Source organism: Podarcis vaucheri, assembly GCF_965113315.1.
Source record: "Podarcis vaucheri genome assembly, chromosome: 2".
Taxonomy (NCBI): Eukaryota; Metazoa; Chordata; class Lepidosauria; order Squamata; family Lacertidae; genus Podarcis; species Podarcis vaucheri.
This window is the reverse complement of record NC_138760.1, coordinates 114,878,433-114,896,777: the sequence shown is the minus strand read 5'-3', so window position 1 is coordinate 114,896,777 and position 18,345 is coordinate 114,878,433. Positions and strand designations below refer to the sequence as shown.

The 18,345-nt window shown below is 46.1% G+C and overlaps 2 protein-coding genes across 4 annotated transcripts in view; one reads left to right on the top strand and one right to left on the bottom strand.

Moving 5' to 3' along the window:
• Nucleotides 1-18,345, bottom strand: part of DHX16 (DEAH-box helicase 16) — a 111,946-nt gene that overhangs the window by 79,892 nt on the left and 13,709 nt on the right. For 2 of the 3 annotated variants that reach the window (XM_082209320.1, XM_082209322.1), the window contains 6 exons: nt 18,038-18,156; nt 17,060-17,127; nt 16,072-16,234; nt 15,162-15,323; nt 14,127-14,300; nt 12,895-13,135 (listed from right to left, as the gene is read on the bottom strand). In XM_082209320.1, coding sequence (XP_082065446.1) covers nt 13,007-13,135; nt 14,127-14,300; nt 15,162-15,323; nt 16,072-16,234; nt 17,060-17,127; nt 18,038-18,156 — 815 coding nt within the window. In that variant the 3' untranslated portion in view covers nt 12,895-13,006. Of the gene's footprint in view, nt 1-12,894; nt 13,136-14,126; nt 14,301-15,161; nt 15,324-16,029; nt 16,235-17,059; nt 17,128-18,037; nt 18,157-18,345 lie in introns of those variants that run through there. The other variant, XM_082209321.1, reaches the window with a different exon arrangement.
• Nucleotides 2,303-10,800, top strand: LOC309525044 (uncharacterized protein C6orf136 homolog). The gene is made up of 6 exons (XM_082210392.1): nt 2,303-2,532; nt 5,387-5,905; nt 7,657-7,745; nt 9,309-9,509; nt 10,201-10,270; nt 10,421-10,800. The coding sequence occupies exons 1-6, from the start codon at nt 2,398-2,400 to the stop codon at nt 10,577-10,579; spliced, it is 1,173 nt and encodes a 390-aa protein (XP_082066518.1). The 5' UTR covers nt 2,303-2,397; the 3' UTR covers nt 10,580-10,800.

Here is an 18,345-nt window from a genome sequence, read left to right as displayed (position 1 = left end):
TGCAATTGGGGCTGCTTGTCCCATAGATGCAGAAAAGTTTTCTAGCACTTAAGTCTGGGCAGGCTCAAGATAGAGAAAAAGCGGAGTTCCTTGCAGCCATCATTTCCTATTCAGATTAGAAGCTTCCATATGCAGGACAAAAGAATTGCAAGTACATGAGAAGTACCTTTTTGTTCCAGTGTGTTGAAATCAGTGTAACTTCTCTAGCTTGCAATTTATTTATTTTTGTCTTTCAGTTGAGCCTGTTCTCTAGCTGTTGGAATAAAACAGGGTTTAAAGTAGGAAATAATTTTGTTTGTTTGTTTATTTGGGGAAGAATAAGGCAACAGTGAAAGTTCTGATATTCAGTGTAACTTTATTTTTCAAAATCTTACAAGGAACTATTTTTTAGGAAACTTACTTCTGAATCAAAGTAACGCTAACTACCTGGCAAAATTTAAAGTAATATTGTACTACCTAAACTAAAGAAACAATGTTAAGGAGAAGGGGGCGGGAATATATGCAGGATAGAAAATGGAAAGGGAGCTGCTGTTAGGTGTACCCAGTGCTTTTTTTTCTTAAAAAATGTTTAGGGGTATTCTCATTTTCCTACTCATATTGAAATACTGCCCCTCAATGAGGCCAAACTTAGATTCACAAAATGTTTAGGGGTATGTGTACCCCTGCGTCCCCCCAGAAAAAAAAGTATTGGGTGTACCTAAACTCACTGAAACCAATAGTCTATATAATTCTATATACGCACGCCGTGTTTGATACCTGCACTCATAACTGAAGCAAACATTTTGTGAGGAAATTACAGAAGTGGAGTTGTGTCTGTTGTAGCACGAGTCTGACGACACCTTAAAGGGTTCAAATAATATTGTAGTGTAAGGTTTTGTGGATGAGAACCCACCTAATAGTTCCTAACTTTATGTGTGCATACAGAGGGAAATACATTATCGCGAAGGGAGGCTGGAAGATAGAGCAATGCACAATTTCCATTTTCCTGTGAAAGCGAGAGCCATTCAAAAGGAGTAATTGATGCAATCTGGTTTGTGTTGGTGTGACCAGCTCTCAACTGGTAATAAACTGGTAAAACCAGATTAACATTCACCAACAGCAACAAGTAGGAAAAGTGAGCTAAAAGACTGGGCTTTATGACTGGAACTGAGCAACTTCATGTTAAGGGTGTAAGGATTCACCAAGGGGGTTGCTGTAATAGTGAAGCCTATTATGATAAATATTGGCTCTCAGCTTTTGAGATCTATGTCTTTACCTGTCATTAAGGCTTTTAGAAGGCTGTATTATTATCATCTTCCTATCACATCTTTAAGGACATGAGGTTTCTTTCACTATCCTGGGTAGAGGACATAGCTTTTTCAAAGGACTGTACAGTGGTACCTCTGGTTATGTACTTAATTCGTTCTGGAAGTCCGTTCTTAACTTGAAACTGTTCTTAACCTGAAGCACCACTTTAGCTAATGGGGCCTCCTGCTGCCGCCGCACCACGATTTCTGTTCTCATCCTGAAGCAAAGTTCTTAACCCGAGGTACTATTTCTGGGTTAGCGCAGTCTGTAACCTGAGTGAGGTACCACTGTAATGAGAGACTCTGAAAGATACACCTTTATGCAATACTTTGTGAAACTGTTGCCTTTCTACCTGTCATGAGGCATTAAAAAAATGCACAGGGGCACTTCGTTGTTAGGGGCATGGTTATGTCAAATCCCCTCCACCCAAAGGAGCCTCTAATCACGTGTGTTTTGGGGCTTTTACATTTAATTATCCTACATAACTAAAAGCGAAGTTCTTCTAGGGTTGATCGTTTTGACTACATAATCGCAAGAGGGAGACATTTGCAGCTTTGGGGAACAAAATACATTCAACTTCTTATGAGGAGAAGGGGTGTTGACCCCCCCAAAAAATGCCCAGTGAGCCCTGGCTGTGCTCAGTGCATGCTGTGTGTGTGATGTGAGAGGATGGGAAGGAATATCCTGGGAGGGGGAAAATAAGGACAGGACTCGAAGGACTCCGTACTGCCATTTTTTTGTCGGCCCTCTGCATTTCTAGCACTCTCGACCCCCGCACATGGAGGATGCTGTCAGCTGCGATAGAGACCCGGAAGTCTCCCTGCAGCAGAACCGTAACCCCTTGCAGCAGCAGCAGCAGCCTCGTTGCGCAAGCGCAGTGGGCGAAGAGCTCTCGCTCGCTCGCGGAAAGTTCAAAGCGGGGTCGGGGCCCGGCCAAGAGGGCGCCTGCGCACGCCTTCCTCCTTCAGCCCAAGGAGACTACGGCACTGCGCCTGCGCATTTGGAGGTTCCCTTGCCGGCGCAGGCGCCGTGGCTTCGCCGGCTGCAGCGGGCGCTTTCTGAGGCGAGAGGCGTTGGGCTGGAGGTGGGGAGCCGCCCTGTGTCCGCATTATGTACCAGCGGAGCCGGGCGGTGGCCGGGCGCCTGGGGCCCCGCTGCCCGTGGAGGTGGGGAGGAAGCGGCGGCGGCAGGCTCCGGCTGGGCCACGGCGACGCGGCGCGATGCTGTTACCGGGCGCGGCCGAAGGTGAGAGAGCGAGCGAGGAGAGAGCGGGAGACGGGAGGTCGGGGTGGACGAAGGGGCGTGGCCGGGCGCGGAGGGGGCGTGGCCAGGCGACCCTGCTCCTTTCTGAGTGCTGCTGATGGGAGTCCTGGAAGGAGGGCTGCTTTGGGGGTGGGGGGCGGTTGGCACATGGTCCGTGGGACCAACTTGCTGAGCACTGAGTTGGGTAGGATCGCGAGTGGCGAGATTGGCAACTGGATCGTTGCTCGTGCCTCCCTCGTGCGCTGAGCCCGTGTGTGTGTATGTGTGTGTGATTGTGTGTTTATGTTTATGTTTATTTATCTAGCTATCTAGCTGTGTGTGTGTGTGATTGTGTGTTTGGTTTATGTTTATTTATCTATCTATCTGGTTGTGTGTGTGTATGCGTATGCATGCGCGCGTGCACACACACACACACACACACACACACAGTACATGCTTGGGAGGGGGCTTGAGTGCATGGTGAAGTGGACCCGGTACCCTGGAAACATAGTCATCATGGTTCTTAAAGTGCCACAATACACATGCCCTCTTATATCTATCTGCATATGTACGCCCAGTGCTTTTTTTCCTTTAAAAAATGTTTAGGGGTACAGTCATACCTCTTGTTACGCTGGGTTCAGGTTACATCTTTTCAGGTTGCCTCCCACAGCGACCCGGAAGTACCGGAAAGGGTTACTTCTGGGTTTCGCCGCTTGTGCAGACGCGCAGAATGACGTCACGCGCATGTGCAGAAGTGGCGAATCGCGACCCATGCAGACGCGGGTTGCGTTCCTTGCAGGTTGCGAATGGGGCCCCGGAATGGACACCCTTCACAACCAGCGGTACCACTGTACTCTCATTTTGACTCAAGAAAATCACCATTTTATAGTTCAGATTGGGAAAAATAAATACAGTAAATGGACAAAAGTACAAAGATTCACAAAATGTTGAGGAGCGTCCCCCCAGAAAAAAAGCACTGCATACGCCACAATTTATTGGCCTTCTAAAATTCAGATCTTCACAACAAGGGGTTGGGTTGGGGCTGTGCTAAGATGAGCTATATAGCAGTGACTGGAGAAGGAGTGACCACTGGGCAGAGAGAAGAAATTTCCTGGTGCACCCAGAGCAGCAAAAGCAGACGCCTTCTTGTGCCCCGCCTACAATAAAACATGTCTCTCCTGTATCAGGCTCTACAGCCACAGCAAGTGCTGTAACTTTCCAACAGTTTGACTTCATCCCTGAAGGCACACTCTTTCATTGTCCCTGAGATAGACAGCAAACAGTGGGGAAGCAGGGAATAGGATCTGTAGGCAAGGGCAAATTGCTGAAGTGGGGCTTACTGTCTGATCACTGGATACCATCTTAGTCTGTGAAGCTTCACTCAGCTCTGCCCACCCGTTTTCAGGTTTTGCCCTGCATTTATGCCAACTGGAAAACTGACATTTTCAAAATACAGTGGTACCTCTGGATGTGAATGTGATCCGTTTGCATCCTGAAGCAAACACAACCCGTGTCTGCGCGGGTTGCAATTTGCCGCGTCTGCGCATGCGCGTGACATCATTTTGAGTGTCTGCGCAAGCAGCAAACCCCAGAAGTAACATGTTCCGTTACTTCCGGGTTGCCGCGGAGCACAACCTGAAAACACTCAACCCAAAGCTACTTTAACCCGAGGTATGACTGTACCAGGTTCTGCCTCTGATATTGTTGCTAGGCATTTTTACTTTGCACTATCTTGTGTGTCAGTTTCTATGCAATGCTGAACACAAAAATGACCACTTAACTGATGTGATCTGGTGTGAGGATGTGAAATATCTAAAACAGTTCCATTCTCGCTGAATACCAAGGTAGCCTGGGAGATGGAAACTGGCTGGTGCAGGAATTGAGGAAAGAAATATGGGACTGTTCTCTTTAGATCCTTGTATAGGCCTGGTGCCAGAACCAATAACTTAGCAGTTGTCAGTCTTATGTCAAATCTTGTCACGCTTCCCATTTATCGGTGTGTGTGGGTTTTTAAAAAGAACCGAGAATGGTGGCTGAAGCTGTAGGACTTCCTTTTTTTTGGAATATAATTTTTCTTTAATAAAAAAACATAAAACAACATTGCAAATATAACAACATTACAATAACAAATCAATTTCATTTGCTCCACTGAGCTTGTGACTTCCCTCCCTCCCTTCAACTGGTTTCCCATTTCCTAATAAATTGTATGTGCAATTTAGCTGCCAGTTTCTGTCCTTCAACATATATCCAATCCTTTTATTATCAGAGGTCAGATACTATTTTTATGTTATGTTACAGGATTCATATCAGTCCTGCTAGTGTCTTCACATTTTTGTAATGATCTTTCATATATTCCATAAATTTACTTCAATCTCTTTGGAATTTCTGGTTGTCTTGGTTCTGGATCCTCAAAGTCAGCTTGGTCAATTCCACATAGTCCATCATCTTCATCTGCCACTCCTCAGTCATTAGTAATTCTTGTGATGTCCACCTTTGGACTAACAAAGTTCTTGCTGCAGTGGTAGCATACATAAATAGTCTTTGATATACTTTTGCAATTTCTTCTCCCATCAACCCGAGCAAAAATGCTTCTGTTTTTTTGAGGAGGATAATTTAGGTCAGGCTTCCTCAAACTTGGCCCTCCAGATGTTTTTGGCCTACAACTCCCATGATCCCTAGCTAGCAGGACCAGTGGTCAGGGATGATGGGACTTGTAGTCTCAAAAACATCTGGAGGGCCAAGTTTGAGGAAGCCTGATTAAGGTGCTTTTGCAAGCTTCTTTCACTTCTCAGGAGTTCCAGGGGCACAGCTGGGCTAGCTTGCTTTAATTGTCCTCAAATACCTTCTTTTATTCTAGGACCTGGATGGCTCATGGGACAAACTACCTCCAGGGCTAGTCTCTTCCGGTTCCATAGGACCGACATTCCACTCCCTCTTCACCAAGAACCCATCGGAAGTTCCCACCGTCCTGCCTGCACCTCCTGGGGACAACTTTGCCGTTATCAACATTACGAAACTGAAGACCAGCCTTTGCCCACCGATGCGCTGTCTAGAGACAAGGGTCCTTCCCCACCCCGCTGTGCTTTCCCCACCAGAGGGCATGGAGGGTGCCATCACGCTGGTGAACGGGAGGCAAGAGGACGACATTGTGGTGCAAGAGAGTGAAGGGCTGGACGGTGCCTCTTTAGACTCCCTGCACAGCCTTTTCCACGGCTGGCAGTACCGATCGCCTTACCAGGCTTCAGAGGTGGCACTGGGGCCCCTTGCACCTTTCAGGGCTACTACCGGGACTCCCTCCCCAGTTAGTTCTCCAGAAAAGGATGACCCCAGCATGGAAGAGCATCTTGCAGTCATGCATCAGAAACTACGGAAAGAGGTATATATGGGGGATCTTGTCCTGTTATGGGGCTTAGTGCTTTTGCTTTGCTGGGGCTGGAAGACTTCCCGAAAGCAGGGTAGCATATTCTGAACTCGATATTGGAATAAGGAGTGGCATGGCAGGCTGGGTTCTGTTCTGTGTGGCTTGGGCAGGAGTTAAGGGCCCCTTCTTGTTATGCTGTCCTTTGGATTCCTCATCTTGACATACTTGGAGGTTAGGTTCAGCATTTACTGCTTTACTACTCAAGAGGTCCGGAGGGTGGCAACACGAGACGGGGCCTTCTCTGCAGTGGCTCCCCGTTTGTGGAATGCTGTCCCCAGGGACGTTCTCCTGGGGCCTTCATTACACACCTTTAGGCACCAGGCAAAAATGCTCCTTTTTAACCAGGCCTTTGGTTGATCTGATTAACATCCTATGCCCCTTTAATTTTTTTTTTGGGGGGGGTATTGGGTTGTTGTTTTTATTTTTATTGGGTATTTTGTGGTTTTGTATCTTGATTTTATTCTGTGAACTGCCCTGCAACCTCTGAGTATTGGGCAGTATATAAATTCAGTAAATAATAATAATTTATGAGATAAATTCACCCCGAGGTGGTTTTTACGTGGTGAATATCATGAAGTAAGTTAGTTTCATGTACTAAGATCTGAAATCTTCTATGCCACAACCTTTGTCTGCAGTGTTTTCTTTGTTCTAGTGCCTTCCTTTCATGAGAAGACACAAATAATTTATCATGCAAAACTGACTTGGGCTGCTTACACAACAGACATTTAAAGCACATTCCTTCCTGCCTCCTCCAAAGAATCTTGGGAACTGTAGTTCACCCATCAGACCTACAGTTCCCAGCACCCTTAACAACTAGTTTCCAGGATTGGGCAGGGGGGAGTCATGTGCTTTAAATGTATGGTATGTGCATAGTCTTAGTGGAAATGCCTGCCACATTGAGAAATCTTCCCATATCTCCTTGGATGACTTCCAGCCATCATGTTTATCTGTGTTATTGGCAGGGGTGGAGGGGTGAGGAGTAGGGTGGAAGTAGCCTCAGTGAGGAAGCCTCACTATCACAGGTCACAGGCAGTGGGGAAAACCTCTGCCTGCTTGAGACCCTAGAGGGCCCAGAAATGATAGCAGTAAAGAAATACCACTGAGAACTGAAAACTTGAAATTGAAGCATAGGATTTCATATTTTAAGGGCTTGAGTATTTGACTTCTAAAAGCCTCTTTTGTAATGAGGCGGGAGTTCAAGGCAGGGATCCGAGAAACCCAAGAAGTAGCTTGGAGTTCTCCTTCTCTTACAACCACCTCCTGGAGCTACTCATGAAAGCCCAGGGGACTTTGGTGCATTAATATCCAGCACGTAACAAGTCCCATCCATGCAGAAAACATTTTGTTACGTGCACGAGTCTCAGAATCCTGGCCCACTTTCTTACTAAAGTGTATATACCAATTCTATTTTATATTTGTGCATGGAAGGCTGAGTCAGAATATCAGATTTTAAAATGTAAATTTCCACATATGAAGTTGCGGTTTCGAATTGGAATTAGCCAAGAATATGTTCCCACTCCCCTGGGTCAAACCTAGGCCAAAGAGCCCACAATCTGAATTGAGGAAGAGAGAGCTGTTAGCCACGTACTACAGATGTGAAAGCTGAGGACAGGGGGAAGTTTTTTGAAGGTAGCACAGGAAGCCTGCAGCTGGGCTGGGAATGTTTCATACTTCATAGTTTTTGTTTTGTCTCTCCCCCCCTCCAGTTACCGTACTTCTTTTTGAAGACCCACGACTATGGGATCTACTCCCAGGAAGTAGAGTTCATCAATGAGATTCTGCACCTGAGAACACGGTCAGTTCTAGGAACAGTGAAGGGATTGGGGGGGATGCCTGCCTGCTGAATGACCTGCTCTCTGATGACGGGGGAAAGGTTCTGTGAGACGTTTAAAGCAGATGAAAGAAAACAGTCCCTTCTATCCATTGTGTAAGTTAAAGATCTAATGGTTGCTTAGCAGAAGTTATCTGGCTCTCTCTGGGAAGCATCCCAAAGATAATGGACCATCTTGAGGACTCAAGAAAGCAGGCAGCGTCTAGACAACCTGAATCACTGGTTTGCTATATTCAGTGGGCGTTACTCAAATCTTTCCAAAATGGCACCATTCCCAATGCCCTAGCTGGCACTCTACCTCATCTTTTGTATTTTATTTATTAAACTCCACCCCACTTTTCATCAGCCTGTATTTAGGGCAAGGTTTCTTTCACAATTCCTCATCTATCGCATCTCCTTTGTCAATGTCTTCTTATAATTACATACCCTGTCCTGTCACATTGGATGTGACACTTGGCAAATGGTGTCACACTGCAGAGACACAGCAAGAGCAATAAAGAGCTCAGGCTGGGCTTCCCGGAGTCATGCCTTAGTCTCTGAATATTTTGAAATGGACTCTCATGTGCTTATGCCGTTCGGCAAATACCTTACCATTGAATCTGAGTTGAGCATAAGTAGAGAAACGAAGATTTACAGGGCTCTCTTCTAGCATGGGCCCCTTGTAGTACGGTGAAGTGTTGCTTCTGCCTGAGAGCATGTTGGAAGAAACAACAGTATGATGAAAGAGCTTTGGACCCTCATCCCTGTGCTCTGATATTGGTTGGATGATCTTGCTTCAGCTTACTGAAACATCCCCAACAATTGCTGCTACTTCAGTTATCCTCTGAAATCCCTTGGTTGCCTTCAGCATCTAGCTGTTCTGTGTCAGGGGATCATATGCTTAAAGGTCTAATTCCCAAATATTTGTGAATTACTAACTTGCAGCAGAATTTGTATGTTTCCTCCTCTTTCCCCCACCCCCAACAAGCATTTTGTTTAATGCGAGAATACATGAGTTATCCGTGGCATGTGTGAGTCTTTGTTGTAGTCCTCAGGGGCTGAAAGGCATGTGTCAACTTGCCCCTGAGTGAGCGAGCGAGCTTATTGGGGGTTGCCAGTGTCCGCAGAGACTTTCCTATAGAGCCCTCTCCCATGCCTGAAATTAAGCTTGAAAAAAGCCCTATGTTGTAGTTGGCTGAAAAGGTGGTGATTTGTGTGGAGTGCTCACGACAGTTTCTCCAGCTTGCAAATGGGTCCCCAAAAGGCTGGCTACCCTTGGAACTATTTAGGGAAGGAAGAATGGTTGGGAGAACCTTCTTAATCAGCTTTCCAGGTGTTACGGCTGGAACTGTACTGCTTTTGTCTAAACCTGCAGGGATGAACAGAGGGGGAAGTTCTACTTGAGATGACAGTGTGAATCATCTTTCTCGGTAGGGATGAGAGGACTAGGTCATTCCCTACCTGGGAGGATGGGGGAAAAGTGTGTCTTTATTTCCTATCCCAGTCTGACCTTTCCATTCTCTTCACCTCTCTGCCTCCCATCACCAGCGGCCGAACCATGTACCAGTTGGCGCTGACCTTCTGCCGTTTCTTGGCTTGGAACTACTTTGCCAGTTTGCACATGGAGGTGCTGAAGGTGACACAGCACCCTGAGAACTGGAGCATCCAAGCCCGGTGGCGGATTAAAGGGCTGCCTTTCCATGTGTTCCTTTTGCGCTTCTACAAGAAGGATAAGAGTGAGCTGTACAGGTGAGACATCTCCTTTGGGGAAGCAGTCTCTTTAGAGCTGAGCAGCCCCAGACAAATGTACCGTCTTGTGTAATCCCTGGCATCAGAACTAGGGCTTTTGACGTGCTTCTATCGTTCTTTTTTTTGTGGGGTGGGGGAGGAAGTGAAAAGCTAACCATCTTGCTCTGTCTTAATGAAAATCTTACACCAGGGCTGGTCTTTTGAAAGCACTGTACTGTACAGTGGTACCTTGGTTCTTGAACTTAATCCATTCTGGGAGTCAGTTCGACTCCCGAAACTGTTCGAAAACCAAGGCGTGGCTTCCGATTGGCTGCAGGAGCGTCCTGCACTCAAGCGGAAGCTGCGTTGTACGTTCAGCTTCCAATAAACAGTCACAAACCGGAACATTTACTTCCAGGTTTGCAGTGTTTGGGAGCCGATTTGTTCGGGAGCCAAGCCGTTTGACAACCAAGGTACCACTGTATTTAGACTGGCTTGCCGTGGCTAGGGTTAAGTAGCTATGGGAAAGTCTTTAGAAAAATAGTGTATTCTACTTATTTGGGTGCTGTTTGAGGGCTGTTAGCATGAGCCGAGCCTTTCAGATGCTTTAACATATTCAAAACATGTGTACTTTCATGCTGTATTTGTTTGAAGACATCACCCATCTGATCTTTTGCCTAATTTTTTTTTTTATAAAAAAATTCCTCTCCAGGACCTATGATGCCTATTCTACTTTCTACTTAGATTCACAAGGATTGATTAAGTGTCACAGGGTCAGCAAGGTGAGTGTTGGTGCATGAATACCACCTGCAGGAGAGAGCAGAAACACTCTCTCCCTCCCCATGCCTGCCACCCCTTCACTTTGCTTGGTTCTAGAGACAAAGATATTTTATACTCACCAGCCTAATTCCTGGCTTATTTTCCCCTTGCAGCTCATGCCATCCCAGCCTCCCCTGAACAAGTTGAAAAAGCTTGTCGTAGCCTCGTTGCTGGGCCTGGGGCTGTCAGAACAGAAGCCGTCGCTGCTCCTGCTGTTATCAATTCTGGCTGGCAAGCAGCAGGAAGCACCACTAGGTTGTAGGGATAGCTGAAGTCCAGCTCTCTCGCTAGTCATGTCTCTCAGCTCATTGACAATATCTGTGTGTGGCCGGCAGGATGCCACTAGTGGCTCATTGTGTGTCGGTGTTGCCTCTCTATAAATAGCGTGGGCTTTGCCTTCCATGTGGCTATACTGTCAATTGCACCAGCAAGCGCTGTATAAAGATGGTTGTAATTTAATCTGTACATAATAAAAGGTTTATGTTGAAAATAAGTCTGGGCGAATGAAGTGGCTCCATCGTAGCACAACTTGCATCTAAACTACTGATTCAGAACAGAAGCCCCCGTTTCACAACACCTTTTCAGCAGCATGAAAAGGCGGTCCCTGTTTTGGCAGTCTTTCAGGGCACATGCAGATGGTCAAAAAGGGTTGGCAGCTTTCAGATGCCAATGGTCACTGCAGAGGAGGCGAATCACAGCGATGGGGTTGGTGCTGTGCATCATCTCTTAGCAGCACTTTATAGAGATCGCCATGAAATGAGGAATGCCTCTATGGATCAAAGTGCTTTCTGAGAAGGGATAGAATCAAGGCATATAATGTGCAAACACACTTTATAACACTTGATTGGGAGCCGCCCAGAGTGGCTGGGGAAACTCAGCCAGATGGGCGGGGTATAAATAATAAATTATTATTATTATAAACAATTTTTCATAAAGGGTGGCTTTGTCTTGGCAAGAGCTTCTTTGCACAGAAAATTGAACTGCATGAAAATTTTGTCCAGCGCCAATCTAGACTTATGGTTGATTTTATATTGTATCTTAAAAATCATTATAAGGATGGTTATATTAATCAAAACAATTGCTCTGTTGGGCTAGGAAAATTATTAGGTAATTGGCAGGTTATATTTATACTTAGACACAACTTCCATCAAACCTGACCATTAGCCCTGCTGGCTAGAGCTGATGGGAAGAGAGTCCAACAGCACCTGGCAGGCCACAGCTCAGTCACCCTTGGCTTAAGAGAAGCAGAGTAGCAGCTGACAATATAAATCAGAGGTTTTCAATCTTGTTGAGTCCATGGCTCTCTTGACCAACTACATTCTTTCTGTGGCACCCCTGAAGGACTCAGGATCCCACTTATGTGACCTCTTGCCTGCAGAGCTGGCTGCCTCTCACCCTTTTTCGAACACTCTCCCCTCTCCTTGGGAGTCCTCCAGGCAGCTGCTGCTGCCGTCCCTGGTCTCTAAGCTGCCCCCCCCCCAAAGAGAGGTGCCTCCTCACACTGCCCCTCAGGGGCCTGGGAAGCACCTCCTGGCCAGCCCCAGAGGCACCATTCGCCTGGGGAGATTGTAGCCAGGGTTGCTGCAACAAACAGCTTTGACAACCTTTGGGAGGTAGAGATGCAAGAGGGCATCAAAGGGGAAGAAAGAGGGACAGAGGCAGGCCAGTGTTGCCTGTCCATCATTCAAGGCACCCCAGGGTGCCACTGCACACTGGATGAAAACCACTGCTATAAATAAAAGCCTGTTTCAGATTTCTCTACAACACATTTCTGTATCTTACACAGGGTTTTTTCTACTATGTAACAAAAAACAAGGCAGGCATTCCAGCTTCCTGTAGCAACATTGTAGATTTTGTACTGAGTACAGGCACAGCAGATTTTACATTAGTAAATTCCCCATCGGCTAGTAGCATCTTTGGAAGCTTTGTTGAGGTATGGTGTCAAATGTCATAATTGTGTGAGCACAGAAAGTGGTACTGTGAAATAAGTCTTAAGAATGTCAGCTTTCTTTTCACTAAAGAGAAAATGTTAATCTTAATGATTGCAAAGATGCTTAAAAATGTCACTAAGACATCCTGAATCTTAAAATGAGAGGTGTGCCAAGCTTTCCAAGGTTTGGAAGCAGAATGTCAGTGTCCTACAGAGCTTAACTTGTTAGGGGGAAGCAGAATAAGTTAGAAAATAAGAACATACTTATCACTGAATTATTTCCAGCATTCATTTGTTCTTGAGAGAATTTTAACTTTTTAGCAGCACAGACCACCAGCTTTATATACTGGAAATCCTTAACCAAACTGTTCAGCCACAAGATAATGTATGAACTGCCCCAGAGTGTAGGTTAGCTGCCTGCATTGGCTGGGAACTGCTGTGAATGCTAGATAGCATTCTGTATTAGACCTAGCTGAATTAATGGACTCCCCTGCAAAATGTGCAAATGCTTGCATAGCATGAATATAGCCAACACAAGTGACAAACTATAGTAGCTTAAATAGCCATAGCTACACTGCAGTCCAAGATAGCTGTATGAGTTCCAAAGAGACTTTCCTCCTCTTACCAAGAAAGAGAAGGGAAGCAATTACTCATGAGTGTTTGTAGAAAAAAGGTTTTATTCAATGCCTTGTAATGACATCAAAACTATACAGCTGTACAAGTAAGTGTCCTAGGGTTGGTGGGGAGAAGCAGATAACTGAGAAGAAGCCTATCCCAGCTCCTCCCGGGTCTTCCCCACTTTCTTGGGTAGCTTCTTGTTGGACGCATCCTCCAACTCTTTGGCTTTGTAGTAATGCGGGGCCACCTCCAACAGCCACGTACTGTCAATCTCTATGACCTGCAAGGTACAGAGAATATTCATTGTTGGCCCCACTCACTGTCAACTGGCACACTGATCATTTTCTTCTTTGGGGAAAACCAAAGCGTTCCATAGACCCTGCTAAAGAGTGAGCACAATAAAATACAAGAATGTTTCTACACCAATGAAGCCCTTTGGTCTAACTTATAATTATCTACTCTGACTAGCAGCCGCAATCCTGCAGAGATCACTACTACCTGTGGTCCTTTTAATCACCGTATTTTTTGTCCTATAGAACGCACTTTCCCCCCTCCAAAAATGAAGGGGAAATGTGTATGCGTCCTATGGGGTGAATGCAGGCTTTCGCTGAAGCCTGGAGAGCGGGAGGCGTCAGTGCGCACTGAGCCCTCTCGCTCTCCAGGCTTCAGGAAGCTATCCGCAAGCCTTGGGAGCCCGGCGGGAGTTGCCGCCGGGCTCTCAAGGCTTGCGGGCTGCAGCCCGAGGCACGGGGCGCCCTCTGGAGTGCGCCCCGTGCTTCGCACAGATGTACGCAAGCCTTGCGAGCCCGGCAGCAACTCCCGCCAGGCTCACAAGGCTTGCGGATAGCAGCCTGTTCTGCGGGCTGGGGTTGGGGGAAGCTCGGGCTTCCCCCACCCCAGCCCCACAGCTGGGGGGATTATTTATTTATTTATTCCCCCCCCCAAAAAAAAACGAGGTGCGCCCTATGGGCCAGTGCGCCCTATAGGGCGAAAAATACAGTAGACGTGTCACGGACTGAACCTGGGACCTTTTCCATTCAAAATATATGTTCACTGGGAAGGTAGTACAGTGGAAAGACAGACTACCCCCATCACAAGACCCCCATCAAGCTCTTCCTGTATCAGTTATCAAGGCTGGATTTGCAAATGCTACCCATGTTATACAGATTTCTTCTAAAATTACGGGTCATCTGTCTCCTTTAGGGCTTAGCTTGAGTTATAATCTTGAAAGTTCTCCCCAGAAGTCCCAGCATGGATTACGGTCTTTTTACCTGTCTCATGAATTCTTTAGTGGTGAAGACCAGCTCATGATAGATGAGCCAGCGTGGTTGTTCTTCAAAGAGGGAACTGTTGGGGTGGACAAAGACTGTTTGCTGGTGCTTGACACTCTTGTAGCCACTGCGGGTCAGGCGGGCCGTGTGATAAAAGAAGCCAGCAGTGATGGCCTGCGGAAGAACAAGAGGAAGAGTCAAAAGGAGTCAAGAATGAAAAAGATCCAAAAACGTAATGGGGGGGGGGGAACCGGCTTGCTCTGCCTGACACAGCCATCTACTTATTACACTCCCTGGCATTTCAAGTGATCAAAAATGCTCAGTGTTGCGTGATATATTTAGGACTGGTAGAGTCTTTGATCTGATAAGTTACTACAAAGTGTTGTAGGTTGCGTTTCCAGTGCACTTTCCTTCTGCATTGCGTAATACACATTTAGCAACACAATTTCATGCACAGAAATTTAACAAAGTCAAGTTGAAACAGAGGGCTATTCCCCACACAGGGCTGCATCCATCTAAATTACAGCATGCATGGGACTTCTTCCCCAAGTATGACAGAGCTTCTCCATTGCCTCCCAAATCTATGCTGGGTTCCCCCCATCCTCCATTTCTAGATCTGCAAAACACTGACATGCCTGTGGCAACCACCACATTTACAAGCAGCCCTGGAGGAAGTACAGTGGTGCCCCGCAAGACAAATGCCTCGCAAGACGGAAAACTCACTAGACGAAAGAGTTTTCTGTTTTGGAGGTGCTTCGCAAAATGAATTTCCTATGGGCTTGCTTCGCAATACGACAATGTATTGGGAGTTCCTGCTGGTTTTTCCCCCTTCCCCCCCTTTTTCTAAGACCTAAGCTGCTTATCAGCTGATCCGATCAGCAGATAAGCCGCTAAAAGCCGCTAATAGCGCTAATCCGCTAATCCATCAATGGGCTTGCTTCGCAAGACGAAAAAACCGCTAGACGAAGAGAATCACAGAACGGATTCTTTTCGTCTTGCAAGGCACCACTGTAATGGAAACTGGGGAGCCTGTACCTTGCGGACTGGGATGTAGTCTCCCTCGCTGGAAGTGATGTCCACTTCAATCCGCTCCATCAAACCTTCCAGCTGTTCTCGCACGTCCCGGGCTCGTCTCATGGAGCGGAACTGGATGAAGTTCTCATAGCACCACTGCATGGAGTAACCGCACTCCACCCACTAAGAAAGGAGGAAAGGAGAGGTATAACCAAGTCTCACTTTTGGGGCTCTCGTCCACCCACCGACCTAACTACAACCACAGAGCTGGTGTCCCTCAAGGGAATACTGTACCTAATTTCTCGTCGTGACAGCCAATGAGCCTTTCCTAGTCAGAGGTGACTAGACTCTCAACCCCTAAAACAGGATTTCTGCCTAAATACACTCTTAATCAGAAAGGCCATGCTCTTGCGACTAGATGCACTTGGATGCAAGTCTCTTACGGATCTCAAGGGGCCATCTAATCAATCCTCCTACCCAAAGGGTTGAAATTCACCCACCAAATATCTGTTTAATCTGCTCTAAGGAGCTTTAGCAGTGGAGACGTAATCACACTCCTTAGCAACATGGTACAGACCACCACTATAAACAGCATTCTGCTCAAATCTAGCACATGAAAGCCATCCGCATCCACTGTGCCAACTCTCTTCCTGAGCTAGCCGGATACTCAATTGAAACGGATTAACAAAAGGCCCCTCTCCTTCCTGACTCCATATGCACAGCATAAGCAAAGGTTCATAGCTCTGGGTAGAACACCTCCTTTCCATGAAGAAGGTCTAAGGTTCAGTCCAGGTATTTCCTGATAAGGATGGGAACGTCCATCTCTGAAACCCTGGAATGTCACTGTCAGTGACTAAATGGTGCTTAGCTAGATGGCCAATAGTTTGACGGTATAAGGCAGCTTCCTATGTTCCTAGAAGTTCTTCCTTACCTGATTATAAACATTGAGAAGAACCAGGTGGTCCCCACCAGGCAGGAAGAAGTTCATGCGGGCATTATCAGCATGGACCACTTTGTCCTTGGGCCGGTAAAAAATGGCATTGTTGACTGAAAGCATGGCAGCGATGGTAAGGATCTGCTCTGAGCACTTGTACCTGGAGAATGCCAGCAGAGGAACAGGACAGCATTAGATCTCGGCAAGGCAGAAACAAAGCCAGTCTCAATCCAGAGCAACAGCCTTACGATAGAAAGGTAACTTCAGAAAGTTGGGGAATAAGACAACCAGAAGCAGGAAGCAATACAATCTGAAAAATTAAAGGGCAGCTGGACTGATCACAATTTTAAATCAGGTACTTCCAAGGTTTCCTAAACAAACCTAACTACTCAAAACAGGTTAATTTACAAATGAATTTAATATCATCCAAGTGTTTGTTCCACGTGCTTGGATTAATTTTAATTAGATAATAAAAATTAAAAATCTACAATATTTAAAATGCAACCAAGATAAAATCTACTTTTAGCCACCTGCCATTTAAAAGCAAAACAAAACAATGTTTTACTACCCTGAGTAGAATGGTTTATTACTTAGTAGGTCACTTATATTCTCTGTGAAAAAAGAAATCAACTCTCGATCACAAGTCACAACAAAGAACAAAGGAATAGTTTGCCAATGATGACAGCAACAGGCACACACAAAAGCAGATCTATAAATGTCTTCGTTTTTACGATTCCATAAGATGTTTATCTTTGCTTAACAGCCTAACATGTCCCTCTCTAGAAACAGTTAATAGAGCTCGTTCAGGTTTTTGAGAGCTTTGGAATTTGCTGGGGAAATAGCAATAAGTAGGCGGAACTAAGAGGAACTAGGAACTAAGAGAGATAATAGGGATCACAAGCTTCACTTGTGGTTACTAGAACGGAATGCTAAGCACGCAATTAATTGGCTGGAAAGAGACAGAGGAAGGCAGAGAAGGACTCACTGTTCTGAAGCCAGGATCATCTTGGACAGCATGGGATCCACAGGCAGCTCTGCCATCTTCCGGCCCAGCTAAATACAGAACACAAGAAGGACAAACTTTGCTGTACAAATGCACAAATGTCGACTTCAACGCCACAATGCATTAGTCTTCCTTTTAAGAGCAGAGGGGGGTGCAGCTGTATCCTGGCACTTAGTTTGTGCATGGATGCAACTGATCACATATGCTGACAGGAAGGAAGGAAGGGGGCAAACTCCTCCTGCAGAGGAAATCCCAAATCCTGTCCCAGAAACACACCCTTTCAGGTTAACTGTCCTAATTGGGGGTTTCCTGTTTTCATATTGGTGCCTACCTGGAGTCACTGGGATGCAGTGGGCTATTGTGCAAATAAATAAAAAGTGTAATTTAACCATTTGAAACCTTTTCTTGGGAACAGTTTCACCGCTTTTCCTAACACTGCCTAGCTTTTGAGTTTTGTCAAGATCATAGTAGAAGGGTACATGTTCAACCCATGGAAGACATTTATTATCTCTTACTTTTTTTATATCCTTCTAATGAGCTTAGGGGAGCATTCATGTCCCCCTCCTCTTTCATCATAATAATAGTGTGAGCCTAGGTTAGGCTGAGAAATAGTGAAAGGCCCAAGGCTACCAGCTAGCTTTCTGTCTCAGCAGCAACCAGCCTGAGCATAGGTTCCTAAATCTAGCATTGTAGTTGCTCAACAGAGCTCTACCACAGGGCAACACCCCACCATCTTTCAGGTGAAAAATGGCAAGTATTTTACATCATCCATAACAATGCTATGAAAACCATCTGTACCCACGAAGCCCTGAACTGGGAAGAAAGCAGAAGATGTCAGTGTGATTGGAGCTCCGGCCTCCTTTCCTACTTCCAGCTCTTTTTCCAATGAAGCCAGCTGGAAAATCCAGCTCAGTTTCAGCCCAGGTAGCAGAGCATGTCCTCGAGCCTACGAAACGATACCTTGGTGAGCTCGCCAAGATGGTTGAGGGCTCCCAGGGCATAGAGTTGCTCCAGTGCCAATACTAGTGTTTCATGGGGCGGTGGGTCCATGAAGTCAAAGTGGATCAGGTCATTGATGCCTAAAGGGAGAAATGGAGCAAAGCTAGACTTAGAAACACCCTGCAAACCTTCCAAGTACTTCTGTCACCAGGAAATGCACCCCCTCCCGTCTTTTTAAAACGGAAAATAGGACCCTAGGAAATGATGGGCTTGTTCTCATCCAGAGAAGCCTTAATAAGGAGGTGTTTTAGGGAAAGTTGAGCAACTCC